Raw genomic sequence first — 16,177 nt, 5'->3', positions numbered from 1 at the left:
GAAAAAGAAGGATGACAGCCAAAGCTCAATTTCAGAAGAATATTCTACAGCAGATGGCATTTCGCTATCAGACACAGACTCATATTCAACATCAGCTGAGGATAAAATCACCAGATTGTCCAGCAACAGTCTAGAGTCAGATGGAGATGGTACCAGCCAAAACTGGGGAGGCAATGTTTACGCCTACACATCCCACGATGAAACAGTAGAAGAAGACACTTACAGACAGAGCATTCGACAATACAGCTTTTCCCTTCGTGGCAGTCGTACCATGTCTCAGGAAAGTGTTGAACATGTATGTTTAAAAAAAAAAGTTTGGCTCGTTTTCAAATCAATATAATATTATGTTGAGTTTTTCAAATGCTAAAATATTGAATTTATAACCAAAAATATAAGACTTGGCTTCTATAATATTATAATCTAATATCATATTATATTGTAATAAGGGTTGCTTAGGTCAAATCCTTTAAATACCCTGAAGCCCAGTGTTTGGTATTTTGTTCTTTTTCTTTTTTGAAGCTGTTTTATTCATTTTTGATCATTACTTTTTACAGTCTTAAGACATTGATCAGTGATGATACTTTTCCGCGGATCCGCGGAAATCCGCGGTTTTCTTTCCTTTCCTCGGTTTTCCTCCTCAGATCCTCGATCCGCGGATATTTCCTTCATTTCCTCCTTTTACTTTTTTTTTTATATAATAAATCTTTAAAAAATACTAGGTTCTAGGTGAGTTTTCCGTTTTTCCGAGACTTTTCCTCCTTTTTGACTTTTTGTGAGTATCATCACTGATTGATGAATGCAAAGATTGATATTGATTGAAAGATATATATATATATATATATATATATATATATATATATATATATATATATATATATATATATATATATATTTAAACCCTTGATTATTATTCTTTTTGACTTTTATTTAGATATGTGAAGACTATGACAGTCAAGAAAATTTTGGGGATTCTATTGATGACCCTGATGAGTCCACTGGTCAATTGGAGTCTGATGCAGCAGTGACATCTCATCCGACAGCAAAAGAAACATCCTCACTTCAACCATTACCATCATCATCACCACAACCATTACCGTCATCGTCACCACCTCAATCATCTTCAACAACGCCTTATTACCCTCCAAATAGCCCAGCCCACAAATACCTTAACAAAAAGTCGATTAACATGCGCCTGAGGTCTTATCTACACAGACCTTTCAAGAAGTAAGTTTTAATTTCTTCCTTAATTCTGTCTCTCCATATTGGAGCATTGGTTGTTTTTAGCATTCATGTTCTCTTTTTTATTTTATTTTTTTTCTTCTTGATTTAAAAAAAAAATTTACTAACATCATTTGAGGTCAGTGACCTATAACGTTTATTTTAGCCAAGAGGAGCATAAAAAAGTAAAGAAATTTCTAATTTTTTATAATGCTATGTGCTATTTTAGACAAAACGTTAAACATTGAGGTAAATCTCCATCTCCCTGTGAGTCATTTTCTCATCAATATTATATAATCTAAAGAATTTCAGTAGTCTGGCTTTCACATATTTCTCTGAATTCAATGGCATTTCTAAATATATTATAGGAATATTGACATATTTTGACTTCTTTTTTTTTTTTTTTTTTTTTCAGATTTCAAAAAGCCAAAAAAGAAATGTCCAACCCCGGTCTATGTTCTCCATTCAGATCAAAAGCTGTTCCTGAAAAGAAAATGAGCTCCAAGAGAAAATGATGGTTGGAAATGCTTCTATCTCCCCCCCCCCCCCCCCCCCCCCCCCCCCGTAGTGGGCAGGGAGGTCCATTTCTGCGTCTTCTATTTTCTATCTTGCTTTGTCTTGGAATGAGATTACTTGGTTTTGTCCAAGGAGTCCTTGGCTGTGAGGAAAACAGTCAAATGTATAGTTAAGTTTTCGGAGATGATATTTTTTTTTCTCCTTGTAAATCCTATCTCTGTTATGTACTGTTATTTTTTTTGTTTTGATTATCATGATTTTTAAGCATTTGAGTGTGTCTCTTGTCTGGATGAGACATTTAGGTAATCTCAAACTAAGTACACAGGTAGTGTGGTCTTGGAATATACATCATTTCTCTATTTGAACAATTCCTCTTTGACTTACTTTTCCTCGTGTACCTTTAATTGTAAATATAGTATTTTTCAACTATCCCATTTTCTTCATTCGTACTGACGCTAAAATGACTTAAGGGGATGGGCGGGTCCTGAAGGCGAAATTCTAAAATGTAATAAGTAGCTGACTTTTAGTGGTAATTTTAGGTTATGTACATCCTAATTAGAGGAGAAAAAAATGAAAACCTAAATTTCAGTTTTTGGTTACCATGGTAACGTCGCCATTTTGAAATTTGATACCCTATAATGAAGTAGTTTTCAAAATGCTAAGGCTTCGCCAAATGACAAGTTATTGACATGAAAATAGGTACACAAGTAGTATTTGAGCCATTCATTTGGGCTAAGCATCGATTTTCTAATATCTACAATAATATTATATTTATTGATTTTCAAAGTTCATCAGTTTTGAAAAATCAAAAATTGACCCATTTTTGGACTTTTGACCCACAATTACGCAAAATTTATAAAATAAATCTGAAATACAAATGCTCAGTTTTATGAAGCTAGTAATACTGTATGCACATGCGAAAAATCATTCAAAAATGTTAACAAATAAAGGAAGAGTAGCAAAATAAAGGTAGAACAAGCACAAACAGAGAAAAACGCATTCAAAGTTTCAAGCACAGGAAACTCAGACAAGATCATGCATTCATGCGTCAAAATGACCCTGCTTGATGTGCAGGCTCTCCCTCTTCAGCCTCCTGTTCCTGCCTTGCCTTTTCTCGGCTTCACACACACACACGTACGTACACACACACACACTCTCTCTCTCTCTCTCTCTCTCTCTCTCTCTCTCTCTCTCTCTCTCTCTCTATCTATCTATCTATCTATCTATCTAAGCTATGAGCGGCTATATGGTCTTGTGGTATGACACTCGCTTTCGGATCGGAAGGTCCTGGTTTCGAGCCTGGTTCAGCGCATAGTTGAGTCCTTGGAAAAGACTATTTACTCCCGTTCTCTCACCGTATTCGGGTGTAAAATGAGTACTTAGCCGTCAACAGTGCTGTCGCTGTCGGAAAAATTGTAATATCGCCTAACAGGCGTCATGTCTTGTTCTACATTTTACGTGTTGCTGTCGGTCAGGGACCCTTTGTATAGCGTTTTGAGCACAGTTAGTGGATTTTGCGCTCTCTCTCTCTCTCTCTCTCTCTCTCTCTCTCTCTCTCTCTCTCTCTCTCTCGCTATTGTTCTCAAGGGCATAACAAACCTCTCGCTCATTCGTTTACAACCAATACTCAGTCTAGTTCGACAGTAACTCCATTCATTCATTTAGAGACCTCAGCGCTTTTTCATTTTGCATCATGTTACGAAGGAGTGACAAATTCTAACTATAAAAATTCACAATAATATTACTGTTCCCATCTTGTTCGAGCTGCTGATTTTGCAAGTCGTACAATTCGAGTCTTTCTAGGCATACTTGTTGCGTACGTGTCGGTACTTTTCACAAAACAAAACTTTTATGTCCCCGGGAAGAAGAAAAATCACACACAGAATAACAATGTTTACATGCGACGCATGCGAAGGTGAGGTCAAAGCATGAACTTTGACTCGCCCGCTAACCACTCAGAAAGCAGTATCAGGTCATGTTATCATCGACTATTTTGAACAGCCAATGAGAACAGCGCTAGCAAGGCAAAGGTCACAACAATTACTCACGATTTTACTACAATCAGTCAACCCCTCACAATTGGGTCAGAGAAGGAGTTTTTGGAAAGGCTCTTGACTAAATATAGATAGACCGAAGACCTTGACAGTGGGCATTTCGTATAGACCAAAAATAGACGAAACTATCGATACCAAACTTGCCTATTATTATCGATGTTTTATGCTCATATTGGCCTAATGTTTATATGGCTTTTTCGCTGTCAAGCCAGGCTGTAACATTATATTTACTGACCCCCATGGACTTCAAGAGGTCAGTTTGGACCTAAACTGACCCATCTGAGAGTCAACAAACACATTTTCATGTAGCAAAGGTTTCAAACTTTTCAAAAATAAAAAAATCTCAAAATCGATATTTTACTCGATTTTTGACAATCGAGGACCCGCCCGTCCCCTTAAATGTGTTCTAAACTGTAAAACCCTTAAAAACAAACAAACATGGCTGGAAATGGAAGTTTCCAATAATAAGTCCAACATATATCTTGACAGTGTTCCAACTGTGTTACAGGAGACATATAACAAAAAGAACAAAGCTTTTTTTTTTCTTGTTTGGTTGTAGGATTTAATTATTTTATTTATCATTTGTTTATTGTATGGTCTAAAGTCATGTATGACTTTTCATATGAATGAAAGAACTCAGGATGGGATTTATTTTACATTGTAAAATCATGATTTGATATAATTTTCAAGGACACAGAGCACAATAGCATCAATATCTTAGTTCTCTCTTATTTAAAAATTTGATTAAAATAATTTATTTTTTCATAATATATATTCACAAAGCAATATTTATCTATCTTACTTATACGAGAATTATCAGAGTGCATGATTAGTATGCACAAAAATGTAATTTGTACAGTTTTTCTTTTGCTTTACAAATGGTTTCATTGCTACATTTTTATCTGTCTTTGGTGAATGCAGCCAATAATGAAAAAAATGCTCATTTTTGTTTACATATATATTTCACATTCATTTTTAACACCTCCATCTTTTTTTTTTTTATTCCAAGTTATAAATGTTGACTCATACCGTCCCAAATTCAATGATGTTTGATTTTTATTGATATTTATGACATGAAATTCTTAATATCTAAAACTTCCCTTGTCGACCTGGAATGGTGGAGGCGGTTACTTATTGTTTTCTATTTCTCTATATGTTACAGTGAATGACATAATCAGTCGGATGGTGAAAAGGTTTGAACTGAGATATTGCCAAGTTAAGTTAGAAGGTCAATATTTTATCAAAAATGAGTTCTTGTCATAAATGATTAAATCAACCCTTTTTGTACATCTTCAGGAAATATCAAAGCTTAATTTCACTTCTAAATATTTTTTACAGCTAGTCAAGTTGAAAAATTATGAAATTTGAGAAAAGTTGCTGGATACCTTTCCCATACATTTGACCATAACTTCATGAAAAATCACCCGATTTACTTCAAATAAAGATTAAAATTTTCTGGGGAGCATATTCTTTCAGAAAATGCAACAATTGTCAATTGAACATTTTCACCTTCCGACTGATTATGTCATGCACTTACATATATTTGTTTTCCTCCCTCTTTTGATTTGCTGTCCTAATCCTAACAGGAGATATCTTGATTTTGCCCTGATCCAGGCTGGGATCCTGTATCAAGAAAACGGAAGCTGTCAAATTTGTTTTTTCTTTTCTTTATTTTTTATTTTCAATTTTTTTGGGGGGAAGAGATGGTATTTTTCCTTCTTGTTATATTTATTTATTTATAGTTTCTCGATACTTTAATAACATAGAAATGCGTTTTTAAAAAACTTAAAGTTCACCTTAGATTAAGACACATTGTTGATCTCCTGTGTTTGTTTTTTTTCTTCTTTTTTGCTTGTTCTATCTAATAAGTCCTTTTGTCTTACTTTGTTTGGGTGTTTGTAATTGCAGCTAAACTATAAACTTGATTATTCCGTTATTTATCTTTTTATTAGCACTACAGTATCTTTAAAGTGTTGCAAGAACTGTAAAACTCCTAAAAGTAGATTTAAAAAAAAAAAACAGTCGTAAAAGCCAGCAAATTTTCAATTGCCATTTCTGCTGCGGTAATTTTTTATTTGCATGTCAGTTTTCAAATCATGAAATCAACACAAATGTTTTAAAACCTTTTCATAAATTTAATTCTGAGTACAGTTATCTTTTGAATAATTCTTATTTATTTGAATGGAAAAAAATAACGGACTTTGGTTTCACACAGCTAATGTTCCCTATTATTTGAACCATTTCCCCTTTGTCTTACTTTTTCTCGTGTGCCTTAAATTGTAAATCTATATCTTTTTTTGACTATCCCATTTTCTTCCTTTTTACTCGCTCTGAAATGACCTAAATGTGCCACAAGCGCTGTAAAACCCTTTAAAAACAATCATGCCATTTACTGATTCTTGTCTCAAACACGGAAAGAAAATAATATATCATTCATGTCCATTCTGTTCAATGAAGATGACAAATTATATTTAGTTAATGCAAAGAGGTTAGTTGTACCGAAAAGTTCTGTAGTTTTGAAACTTGTTCAGTATATGACCCTACTCCACGAGCTGTTGAATTGTCACATTCCCTTCACTGAGGCGGGTGGTTGGATGGGAGCATCACCCTTGAATCGTATACCTATGATGTTCGCATGGGTGTACGATCCGATAGTGATGTCGTTTCTTCTTCTCTTTACTAGCCTATCCTGCTTCTTTGGGTTGTAATTGTATTTTTGACAGGGGATATTTTTTTTTCTGTAAATTTTCTGCCTGTTTGTTCTTGGTTATTTATAATTTAGCTTATGATATCTTTAGGTTATGATTTTGATTTACATTTGTACTAGTTTTGTTAGATTGCTTGTTTTTTTTGTTTCTGCGGTCTCTCATATAACTTCAATTGTGTTGGAAGAGACCTAAAGCAACAAACAAACAAACAAACAAAAAAAAAACCCTTCACTGATTTGCTGCCATTCTTTTGTTTTGTTAAATTTTTGTTATGATCTCTTTACTGATACATATTATCACTACTTATTTTATTTTATATTGAATTGGATGCACAAATTGTGTATATTCTCTTCCCTCCCTTCCCCCCCCCCCCTCCCCTTGTGAGCATATCTACCCCTGTGATAAAATTGTGTAGTGTTTTGGGTTAACAATTCAATTCAAGTTAAAAGTTATGCCCTGTTTTCTTATATTATATTATTATACAATGCAAGGCAGATATATCAACCATTCCTTTACCACCATCATCCACATTGCAACAAAGTTCCTGTTTGTTATGATATATATAGATCAGTAAAATAAAAAATTGCAGATATGATAAGGAAAGGCTTATATCAACATCATGATGTTATTTTTATTGATAAGCACAGTAATAAATCTGGAGGTCCCGATAGTTCACTTGGTAGGGCTCTTGCTTCACATGCAAAGGGACTGAGATTGATCCTAGGTGCAGTCGAGATTATTTTCTGACCCGACTGTCCACCCAGCAGTGAACGGGTAGCTGGGTCTGTAGGATCTGGTGGAAAGTACTTTACAATAATGTCCTATCCAAAGGATAGTAAGCAATTACTATAGTCCATTTCACGCTATAGAAATCGGATGGGCCTAATGGTTCTGAAGGATTACTACAGTAATAGATCTGCACGAAACAAAAAAAGATTTCCGGCCAATGACATTCATTGGTGTAGGAGAGTGAGAGCCAGCGAAATTGCTAGACAATTGACCAATGATATTTTACGGATGGGACCAGTGACACATCCTGTAGCCTTGTCATTGGGATATGAATGCTATATTGTACAATTACAGAACGATGAAAATGTTGCTGCTTGAAGCTTGAAGAAAAAAATAACGACAAGTATTGAATTATAAACTTCAATTTATTAGACGAAGACATATACTGTGGACGTTTTGGGTTTCCCTTTTATCAACAAAACACAATGAGTAAAACACTAAGGACGAATGAGATACGTGTGAATTTACACATATCTCATTCGTCCTTGTGCTTTATTCATTGTGTTTTTACATATCTCATTCGATTTTAGTGTTTTATTCATCGTGTCTCGTCGATAAAGGGGAAACCCGAAACGTGCACAGTATCTGTCTTCGTCTAATAAATTGAAGCTTACAATTCAATACTTATCGTTATTTATTACAGAACGAGAGCCATGTGGCAGATCTTGTGCTTTTTCTATGACATTGATAATCCACAAGAATCATAGACTATGTTCCATTATCTCAGTCTTCGATCTGTATGTTATGAGATGGACTTGGAATATGGTTTCACCTAGAATTTCATTCCATCCCATATGATCTTGATTGATGTAACTATGTGGCAATGCTATTGGCCTTCCTTCATAATGCGGTTATTCCCATTTATCAACATACCATTCATTTATTGACATTTTTCCATGATCCTAGCTGGGTTGATATATTGATATATCTGTCTTGCACAAAACTGTACCATTCTAGCTTTAACTTGACATTATCATTAGTATTATGCAATACCTGACTTATCTTGATTTTATGTCGAAAAGATTTACAAAAAAAATAACCCAAACAAACAAGCAAAAAAAAAACTATATCAACATTATTTTGCATTTTAATAATCAAGTTCAATTTTTTTGTTCACTTATTCGAATATACTTGTATATTCTATTCTTATTATGCTTAAGTTGGTATCTATATTGATTCTTTTAAAATGCTTTATTATATTGCTTTAAAGATTTCAGGAGAGAGAGAAAGCACTGGTGGTATTCATGAAAGTAAAAGCATTTCTGGTTGATCTACTATTACAACCCTTTTTTTTTCTCGTCCCTAAAAAGTCATCATAGATATAGAAAAGTTTAACTGTATTACTACTATCAGTATCAATACTTTTTTTGAAAAAAAAAATTCCCCAACCCTTGGATGTTCTTTATTAACCTTTCTCCTCCTCCTTGTTTTCCTTGATCTGAAATATTTGATAAATCCTGGGCCATGGTTGTTGAGGGAACAAGATTATTGTGTCTTAAATATTTTTTTCTCTTTTACCCTTAAGGCAGGGATGTAATTGGAATGAAAGATTGATGCTTTTGGCACATTTGTCTTGTCTCCGCTAAATATTTTCATGTCTCATCTCTTAATATATTATTATTGACTCCAATATGGTTTTATGTCAGAATGGACCTGATGATAATAATTTGAATTTGAGTTGAAATAGAGTTTTGTTTTTAAAAATTCAATTCCGACTTATCTACAGTGCAACATGCAATTGTTGAACTACACAGATAGCCAGAAAAGTTAGTTTAATCAGTGTTTCGAAGAATATAAAAACACGACTGTATAACAAGGGAGACAAACTGTGATGAAGCCTACTGATCTCAGTGTTTTCACATCCAGGTTTTGTAGATTGATGAAGTTATCCATGCCTTTTTCTTGGCAAAAATGTTATTATTCGTTGGGGAAACAAACACCACCACGGCACGCAGGATGGCGTGAGAGGGGGTTGTGAGTAGTGAGAAGGAGAGGTGCTTGTCTGCACAACTGTTGCTTTCTTAAACTTGTAACCCGAGACCATAGCTATCTTTAGCACTTGCCTGTCACCTGAAACTGTCAACCCCACAGATCCTGAACATTACTCACAATTTTAACACAGGCAATAGAAAAAAAATAATGCATGACATTGTCGGGTATTGCAAAGCAATTCCTTCATCAGTTTGTCATAATATTATGATAAATACTCAGAAACTGTGGGGCTGATTACTTCGGATGACAGGCTAGTACGTAAGATGGCTATGCCCGAGACTGATCAAAAAATGTTAGTCACAAGGAAATAACTGACTCATTTGGTTGAGATAAATTATTGAATACAACAACTCACAATAATTAACTTTCTTTTCGTGATCGTTGACTTGTTTTATGATATAATCTTTTGATCAGTATCAGACTAGGCACAACTCGACCTTCTCTGCTTTCTTCTCTCCCTTCGCTCAATTTAGTTGGTTGACTGTGAAACTGTGTTTGTGGGTACTGTGAAAGATTTACTAAGACAATGAAGGATATAATCTAGGAATTCTGTCCTTGTTTGTTTAAAGATAAAGATCTAAACAAGTGTGTATGAAAGGTGTCAGACAAAGCAAGAAAAAAATCCATCCCAAAAATCAGTCGACCTTGACTGGGGATCGAACCTCAAGTCGAGGTCGACTGATTTTTTGGGATGTTTTTTTCTCAAATTTTTCTTTCTTGCTTTGGCACCTTTCATAAACACTTGTTTAGATCTTTATCTCGCACCGGTGCCTGCTCCTTAATTTCTTAATGTTTGTTGAACCTGTGAATTTGTCGAATGCATGTTGCACTGTAGTTTATCACGTCATAATACCAGATTGACTGGGGGTCACTGATGATGACCAAAGAATTACAAGCGCCGGCTTGGTGGAGTTCCTGACCTCCCATAGTGGGCAGGGAGGTACTTGCTGTGTCTTCTCTCCCCCTGTACCTGTTTTCCAACATGCTTTCTGTCTTTGTCTTGGAATGAGATTACTTGGTTTTGTCCTGGCACTGGCCGGAGTCCTAGCTGGGAGGGAAACAGTCAAATGCATAGTTAATGTTTTGGAAGATGATATGTTTTCCCCTTGTAAATCATCTCTCTGTTATGTATTATTATATTTCTTATTTTGAATGTATAATGTAAGCATTTGAGTGTGTTCCTCTTTGTTGGATCTTGTGCTTGTATCCGGATGAGACTTATAGTGATCTCAAACTAAGTACATTGGTGGTATGCTCTTGGAATCTACATCTGATCCCTATTTTTACTGGCGCTGATATAACCTAAATGTGTTGCAAGCGCCTTTTAAAAACAAAAACAAACAAGCGCCGGTGTATTTCTAAAAAAAAAAGGTTTTGTTATATTAAAATATCATATTATACAATATCATATATATATTTATTTCAATTATTTTTACTGTTATTTTTCCAATCATTGTTCTGGATCAGTATCGCATTAAATAATTCTCTTACTAATAAACGCAAGTCTCATTGTATTCCTTCAGTCATTTGTATTGAAAATATTTTTATTCTTACAGCTTGACTTGACTTGCTGCTGAGCAGGTGGTAAGTGAGGTCTACTTCTATGGACCTATTCCCCTTATTTCTTATCCCTTTCTCTTAGATCTCTATAGTATGGATTTCTGTCATGGAGTAAGGTGGCTTAGTTTTTGATAAGGTCCTCCCAATACTCGTAATTGAGAAGAAATATTCTGATGTGAGTGTTTTTCATTGAGAGATGTGTCTTCTTCTTCTTCAAGTACCAAGTCTGTGCCAGACATCGGTGATCATGATACGCCATTCATCTCTTTGATCAGATAACCTCAGAAAACTAATATTACTCTTCTCTTTCTTTGTCACCCAGCTGTTCAAACTATTCAAATAGAGTTTTTCTTGGTCTACCTTTACTCTTTTTACCTTCTATCTTCTAGCAAGATGTTCAATACATTTATGTCGATTTAGGTGCCCTAAAATGGCATTTGTCTTTTTCTCATTGTACGAATTAATAGCCTTTTAGTTTCAGCTTGCTCTAATACTTCATTAGTTTTCTTCTCTGTCCATGAGATGTGTCTAAGTGATTATATTATTCGATTTAGAGACTATCTGAGTGTTTCCCACCTTGGTTTGGATCCCATGCTGTTGTTTGTGTGAATTTAGGCATGATCGAAGCTACTATTGTGGTATGACTCTTGCTTTCGGATCGGAAGGTCCTTGGTTTCTTGGCGCATAATTAAGTCCTTGGAAAAGGCTCTTTACTCACATTCTCTCACCATACTCGGGTGTAAAATGGGTTCCAGGCCTTTAACAGCGTTGCTCTGTCCGAAAAAAAAATAATGTAATATTGCATAGGCATTGTGTCTAGTCCTACATGTTAAGAGTTGCTGTTGCAGAGCTGCCAACCCCATCTGATGACAATGTGTACAATGGGACCTCAAAACGGGGGAGATTTAATAAAAATGGGTAAAATCCTGAAATTGACGGAAACTAACCATTGTGAAAGTAAGAGGAAGGTATACTGTCATAAAGTCACACCGCACATGCTCAATTGCAGCAACAATGATGTTCCCAAGACTATAATCCAATCCTTTCAGAATTCTACCTCCCAGCATGAAGATCATAATTGGTCAAAAAATATATGAATATCCACTTGGTCACCAAGGTTTCTCAATAGGCTAGTAATAATATGAATAACAAGGTAACACAACATCCAATGAAGACCTATATATACGTACACTGAAAATGGGTACAATCCTGGGGGAAATGCGTACAATCGCTGAAAATGCGTATAATTCCGCATTTTTTGCAGTAGGTTGGCAGCTCTGTTGTTGCTCTAGGACCCCTTGTAAAGCGTTTTGAGACTTCGAGTGGATAGTGCGCTATACAGAATGTTAATGGACCCTTGAGAGTCCCATCCACTGATAAACTTCTTTTGCTGTGGTTCCATATGAATTTGGTTCCATGTGATTGGCGGGTAACAAAGCAATCTCATTGGGAGGGAGGGGAAAAAGCGTTTTTTATTGGTTAAGAGTATGAAATGATGACGATAATTGGTTATCAAGCATCAGTATCAACTGCCGAAAATTGTTATAACAATGTTGCTAAATGGGGTTTTTACTTAAATGTATGTCGGTATTTTGAGGTATTTATTATTGATAACGTAAAGCTAAAAAATCGGTACCAGAGGTCAATGTCACTATTCAGAGGTACCACTGTATTTCATGATAATTCATTACGAGAGAAGTAACAAAATAAAGAAAACTTTCATTTATTATTCTTCATTAATTTTATTACAAATATTTTGATAACTTTTATAAATTCCTGAGTTTAATTCACATTGATAAGCATGTTATCACATTAATAATAATTATAATAATAACAAGAATAATAGTACGTAATAACAAATAACAGTCGTCTTGAATTTAATTAACGAAGATGGATGATTGGGACATTTTTCATCTCTCATTATCTTGCTGCTGCTACATAATACTACTACTACTACTACTAGTAGGAGAGGAAAGAGAAGAATGTAACTATTGTTTCTTCCATGTCAGTATCTTATCACATCTTTAAATTGTGTCCATCTCTGTACTCACAGACTGGAACCAAATATTTATATCACACCCTATGGACTTTCTCCTGACATAGTGGCGCCATGCTTTCATTTCATTCTTTCTCCATCCACCAACGAGATACACATTTGCTTTGTGGATTCTTGCTGCCTTTTTAATTTGTTTTTACTATTTGCTGTTTGTTTTGCTAAAGATGGAATTGTGCCTAAAATACTTGTATTAACAGACCTGCCATTTATTTATTTATTTATTTATTTTTATTTTTTGACTTTTTAATTTACTGTTTTTGTTTTTGTTTTTTTTGTATTAAGGTCAATATCCCTATACCTGTTTATTGTTGTATTTAAAAGACGGAGATAAATCTAAATTGGCAAAGTAACGACAAACATAGGGTGTCTCCCATTCCTGAAGTTAAAAAATAAAAATAAATAAAAAACAGAGCTGCCAACCCTACATATTCCAAAAGTGGAATCAGAAGATAAGAAAATAGGAATTTGAGACAAAAAATAAGAATTTCTTAACAATGGATAATTTCGTATCGAAATGACCACCAACTTTGCCACCAAACACATAATATAAGGACAGTATTCCTGCACAGCTGGCAAAACTACATATCACATGTATTGTGTAATGTAACGGGGAAGGGGGAAGGGAGTGCCATTAATTTTACACTTTTCTTTTTGATGCAGAGCAACAGAGAAAAGAAATGGACATACATGTCCGTTTTATCACCAATGGGTTGGTACAACGGACAAACTCTCAGAAATAAAACAACAACTTAATAAGCTCATGGCGATCATTCCGTTGTCACGGAATTGAAATTGCTTACGATAAGGAGATGACAGAATGTGACACTCTGAATGACAACTACAAAACAATGAACAATGTAAATGATGGACAAGAAGACGGTGAAGTGTCAGAAGCACAAACATCTTCAACTTCTTACTTAAAAGATGTATCAGACACAAAGAAAATTGAAGGGCCCTTAATGAATGATGACCTAGCAAGTGGAATCAATAATATCCTGTGCAAAGGAATGCAAATATCGGATAGGGACCAACTACTTCAAAAGTATATAAAACCTACAAATTGTGGCAGAATGGAGACTCTTATTTGTAATCCAGAAATTTTTAAGATGGTCCAAAAAGAAACTAGGCAATCGGACTCGAGTATTCCAAAAATACAAACAACACACTCCTGAAAAGCTTATGCGCCATGACGATGTGTTTCGAAAAAACTGATTAAAATAGATATAGATTCAGTTTGTCAGCAGGATATAGACTCCATCACTAATTCCTGTGCAGATTCTGTTTATATAGTGGATCGATACAATAGCTGTTACGGCTTTAAAGTCTCGGGCAACGCCATATGAATATTCATTGGGTCTATAAAATTAGAAACTTAAACGAAACTCACCTGTAAGTTGAAGTTTGATTGGGATTTTATAGACCCAAGAATATTCTTAGGCCTTGACCGCCCTTCCCATTTTTCCTCCCATCCAATGAATATATACATCTTTTTTCAAAATTGAAAATCAATGTGGGGTCCTTTAATTAGGTCATTGATGGTAACAGCTATTGTAGTCTATTAGCTTTAAATAGTGATTGCGCATGTGCAGGGACGCTTTCTCTCAGTAAAAGCCTAAGAATATTCTTGTGTCTATAAAATCCCAATCAAACTTCAACTTACAGGTAAGTCTCGTTTAATTTTCCAAGTAAGTATTTTACGCCATTTTTCATAGGACATGCAAAGGCTGTTAACACCGAGAAAAAGATTATGAATGCAGTTGCTGACAAATGAAATCGTAACATTCTCCAAATTTCCATGGATGGACCCCATGCCCATATGAGAGTTTTTCATGACACGTCTTCCGATTTTGAAAGGGAGCAATTAAAACTATTAATCTGTCCTCCAGGAAATTGCGGCCCCGATTTTTCACTGTTACCGCAACGGGACCGCAATTTTGACAATTGCCGCAATTTTTTGCAATTTTCCATGTTCTGGAGTCACATATAATCATATAATGCTAAACATAGGAAAATACTACTGCCAACGTCACACAAAACTAATAAAGATTTCGCGAGTAGCTTCCCTTGACAACACAGGAAGTAGATAATTCATTGTTTTCAATCGATTGACTCATCCCGGCAATTTATCATCCTCTAGTAGGCGTTTGTTGGATTTGTGCCGAAATTGAGTTTGAGTTGTATGAAATAAAATCGCTCATGATGTCCAATAATTCAGCAAAGACTGATTCCAAGACAACAGCCCGGGACCGTTTTAGATCATCAGAGAAAGTCATCTGTCGATCATCACATGCTGACTGATAAGCATGCCGCCAATGCAGAGCGCCTAAAGGCTAAATTAACTAATTCTGAACAGCCAGGCCCAGCAGCCAAAAAAAGCCGGACAAGACCCCCAAGTTGGCCCCAAATCCTATTGGAACAAGGTGTTACCAACCTTGAGTGTGCCTGAGCATTGTCTTTTGTTGTGTGGGGAAGGTGGGGCAGGTTGTCACAAACGCTTTCTGATGCTCATAGGAAAACTGCGAATTATTAATTTGATGTATTATTGTGAATCTTTTTCAAGACTACTATTTCAGGGGAGATCACTCTGAAAATGTTCTCTCACCACTGCTTGAAGTGAAATTTAGACCACATGTAAATATTTTGAATACCAGTAAAACTTCTTTGGAGGCAACCCAAATCACTACAGGTAAGGTTGTTTTTTTTGCAATTATATTTGTCAATGAATCCTTTTTGCAATGATATATAGATATAGTTGATATTATATCAATTTAATTTTTTAGAGCTTGCAACATCGATCAGGTTGTGTTGGGGTAGGTTGTCACAGTGCTGGGGTTGGTTGTCACAGGTGTGACAACCTGCCCTGGGCTACTAATGGGTGTGACCAAAGCTCAATTTGATTAGGTTAGGAAGGAATGGTTTTATTCAAATGTTTAATCTTTAAAAAGATAATTATGTAAATGACATTCTAAAAAAGTTCCTTTATCTTTCTTTCTATATCCTCCAGAAAACACCTCATTATATCCAGAACAGTGAACGTTTCAAATCTTAGAAGTCATGCGGATGTACGAATGTAAAACTGAAAGGGCTTCCAACAGCAAGGAAGACTGTGGATGCAACAATTAACTATGGGAAATCCTTAAGAACTGCTGCACGGGAGCATACTGTCAATTACAGAACCCTTGCTCGATACGTTGCCCTCAAGAAAGCGGGAAAAGAAATCACCGAGAAAGAAATTGGATACAAGCCAAATCGTAAAGTTTTTTCAGACGAGATCGAAAGGGAAA

General features: G+C 35.3%; 1 protein-coding gene across 2 annotated transcripts in view; it reads left to right on the top strand.

The window, feature by feature from the left end:
• Window positions 1-4,129, top strand: part of LOC144978830 (uncharacterized) — a 15,745-nt gene extending 11,616 nt beyond the window's left edge. For both annotated transcript variants that reach the window (XM_078925377.1, XM_078925376.1), the window contains exons 10-12: window positions 1-295; window positions 932-1,224; window positions 1,634-4,129. The exon at window positions 1-295 is cut by the window's left edge and continues 24 nt beyond it. In XM_078925377.1, the coding sequence (XP_078781503.1) occupies window positions 1-295; window positions 932-1,224; window positions 1,634-1,733 (688 nt within the window). In that variant the 3' untranslated portion in view covers window positions 1,734-4,129. The remainder of the gene's footprint in view (window positions 296-931; window positions 1,225-1,633) is intronic.
• Window positions 4,130-16,177: the final 12,048 nt, after the last annotated feature.

The sequence above is a fragment of the Berghia stephanieae genome, chromosome 8, assembly GCF_034508935.2.
Source record: "Berghia stephanieae isolate SIO BIC M18660-M18661 chromosome 8, UCSD_Bste_1.3, whole genome shotgun sequence".
NCBI lineage: Eukaryota > Metazoa > Mollusca > Gastropoda > Nudibranchia > Aeolidiidae > Berghia > Berghia stephanieae.
This window is presented reverse-complemented; position numbering and strand designations above follow the sequence as displayed.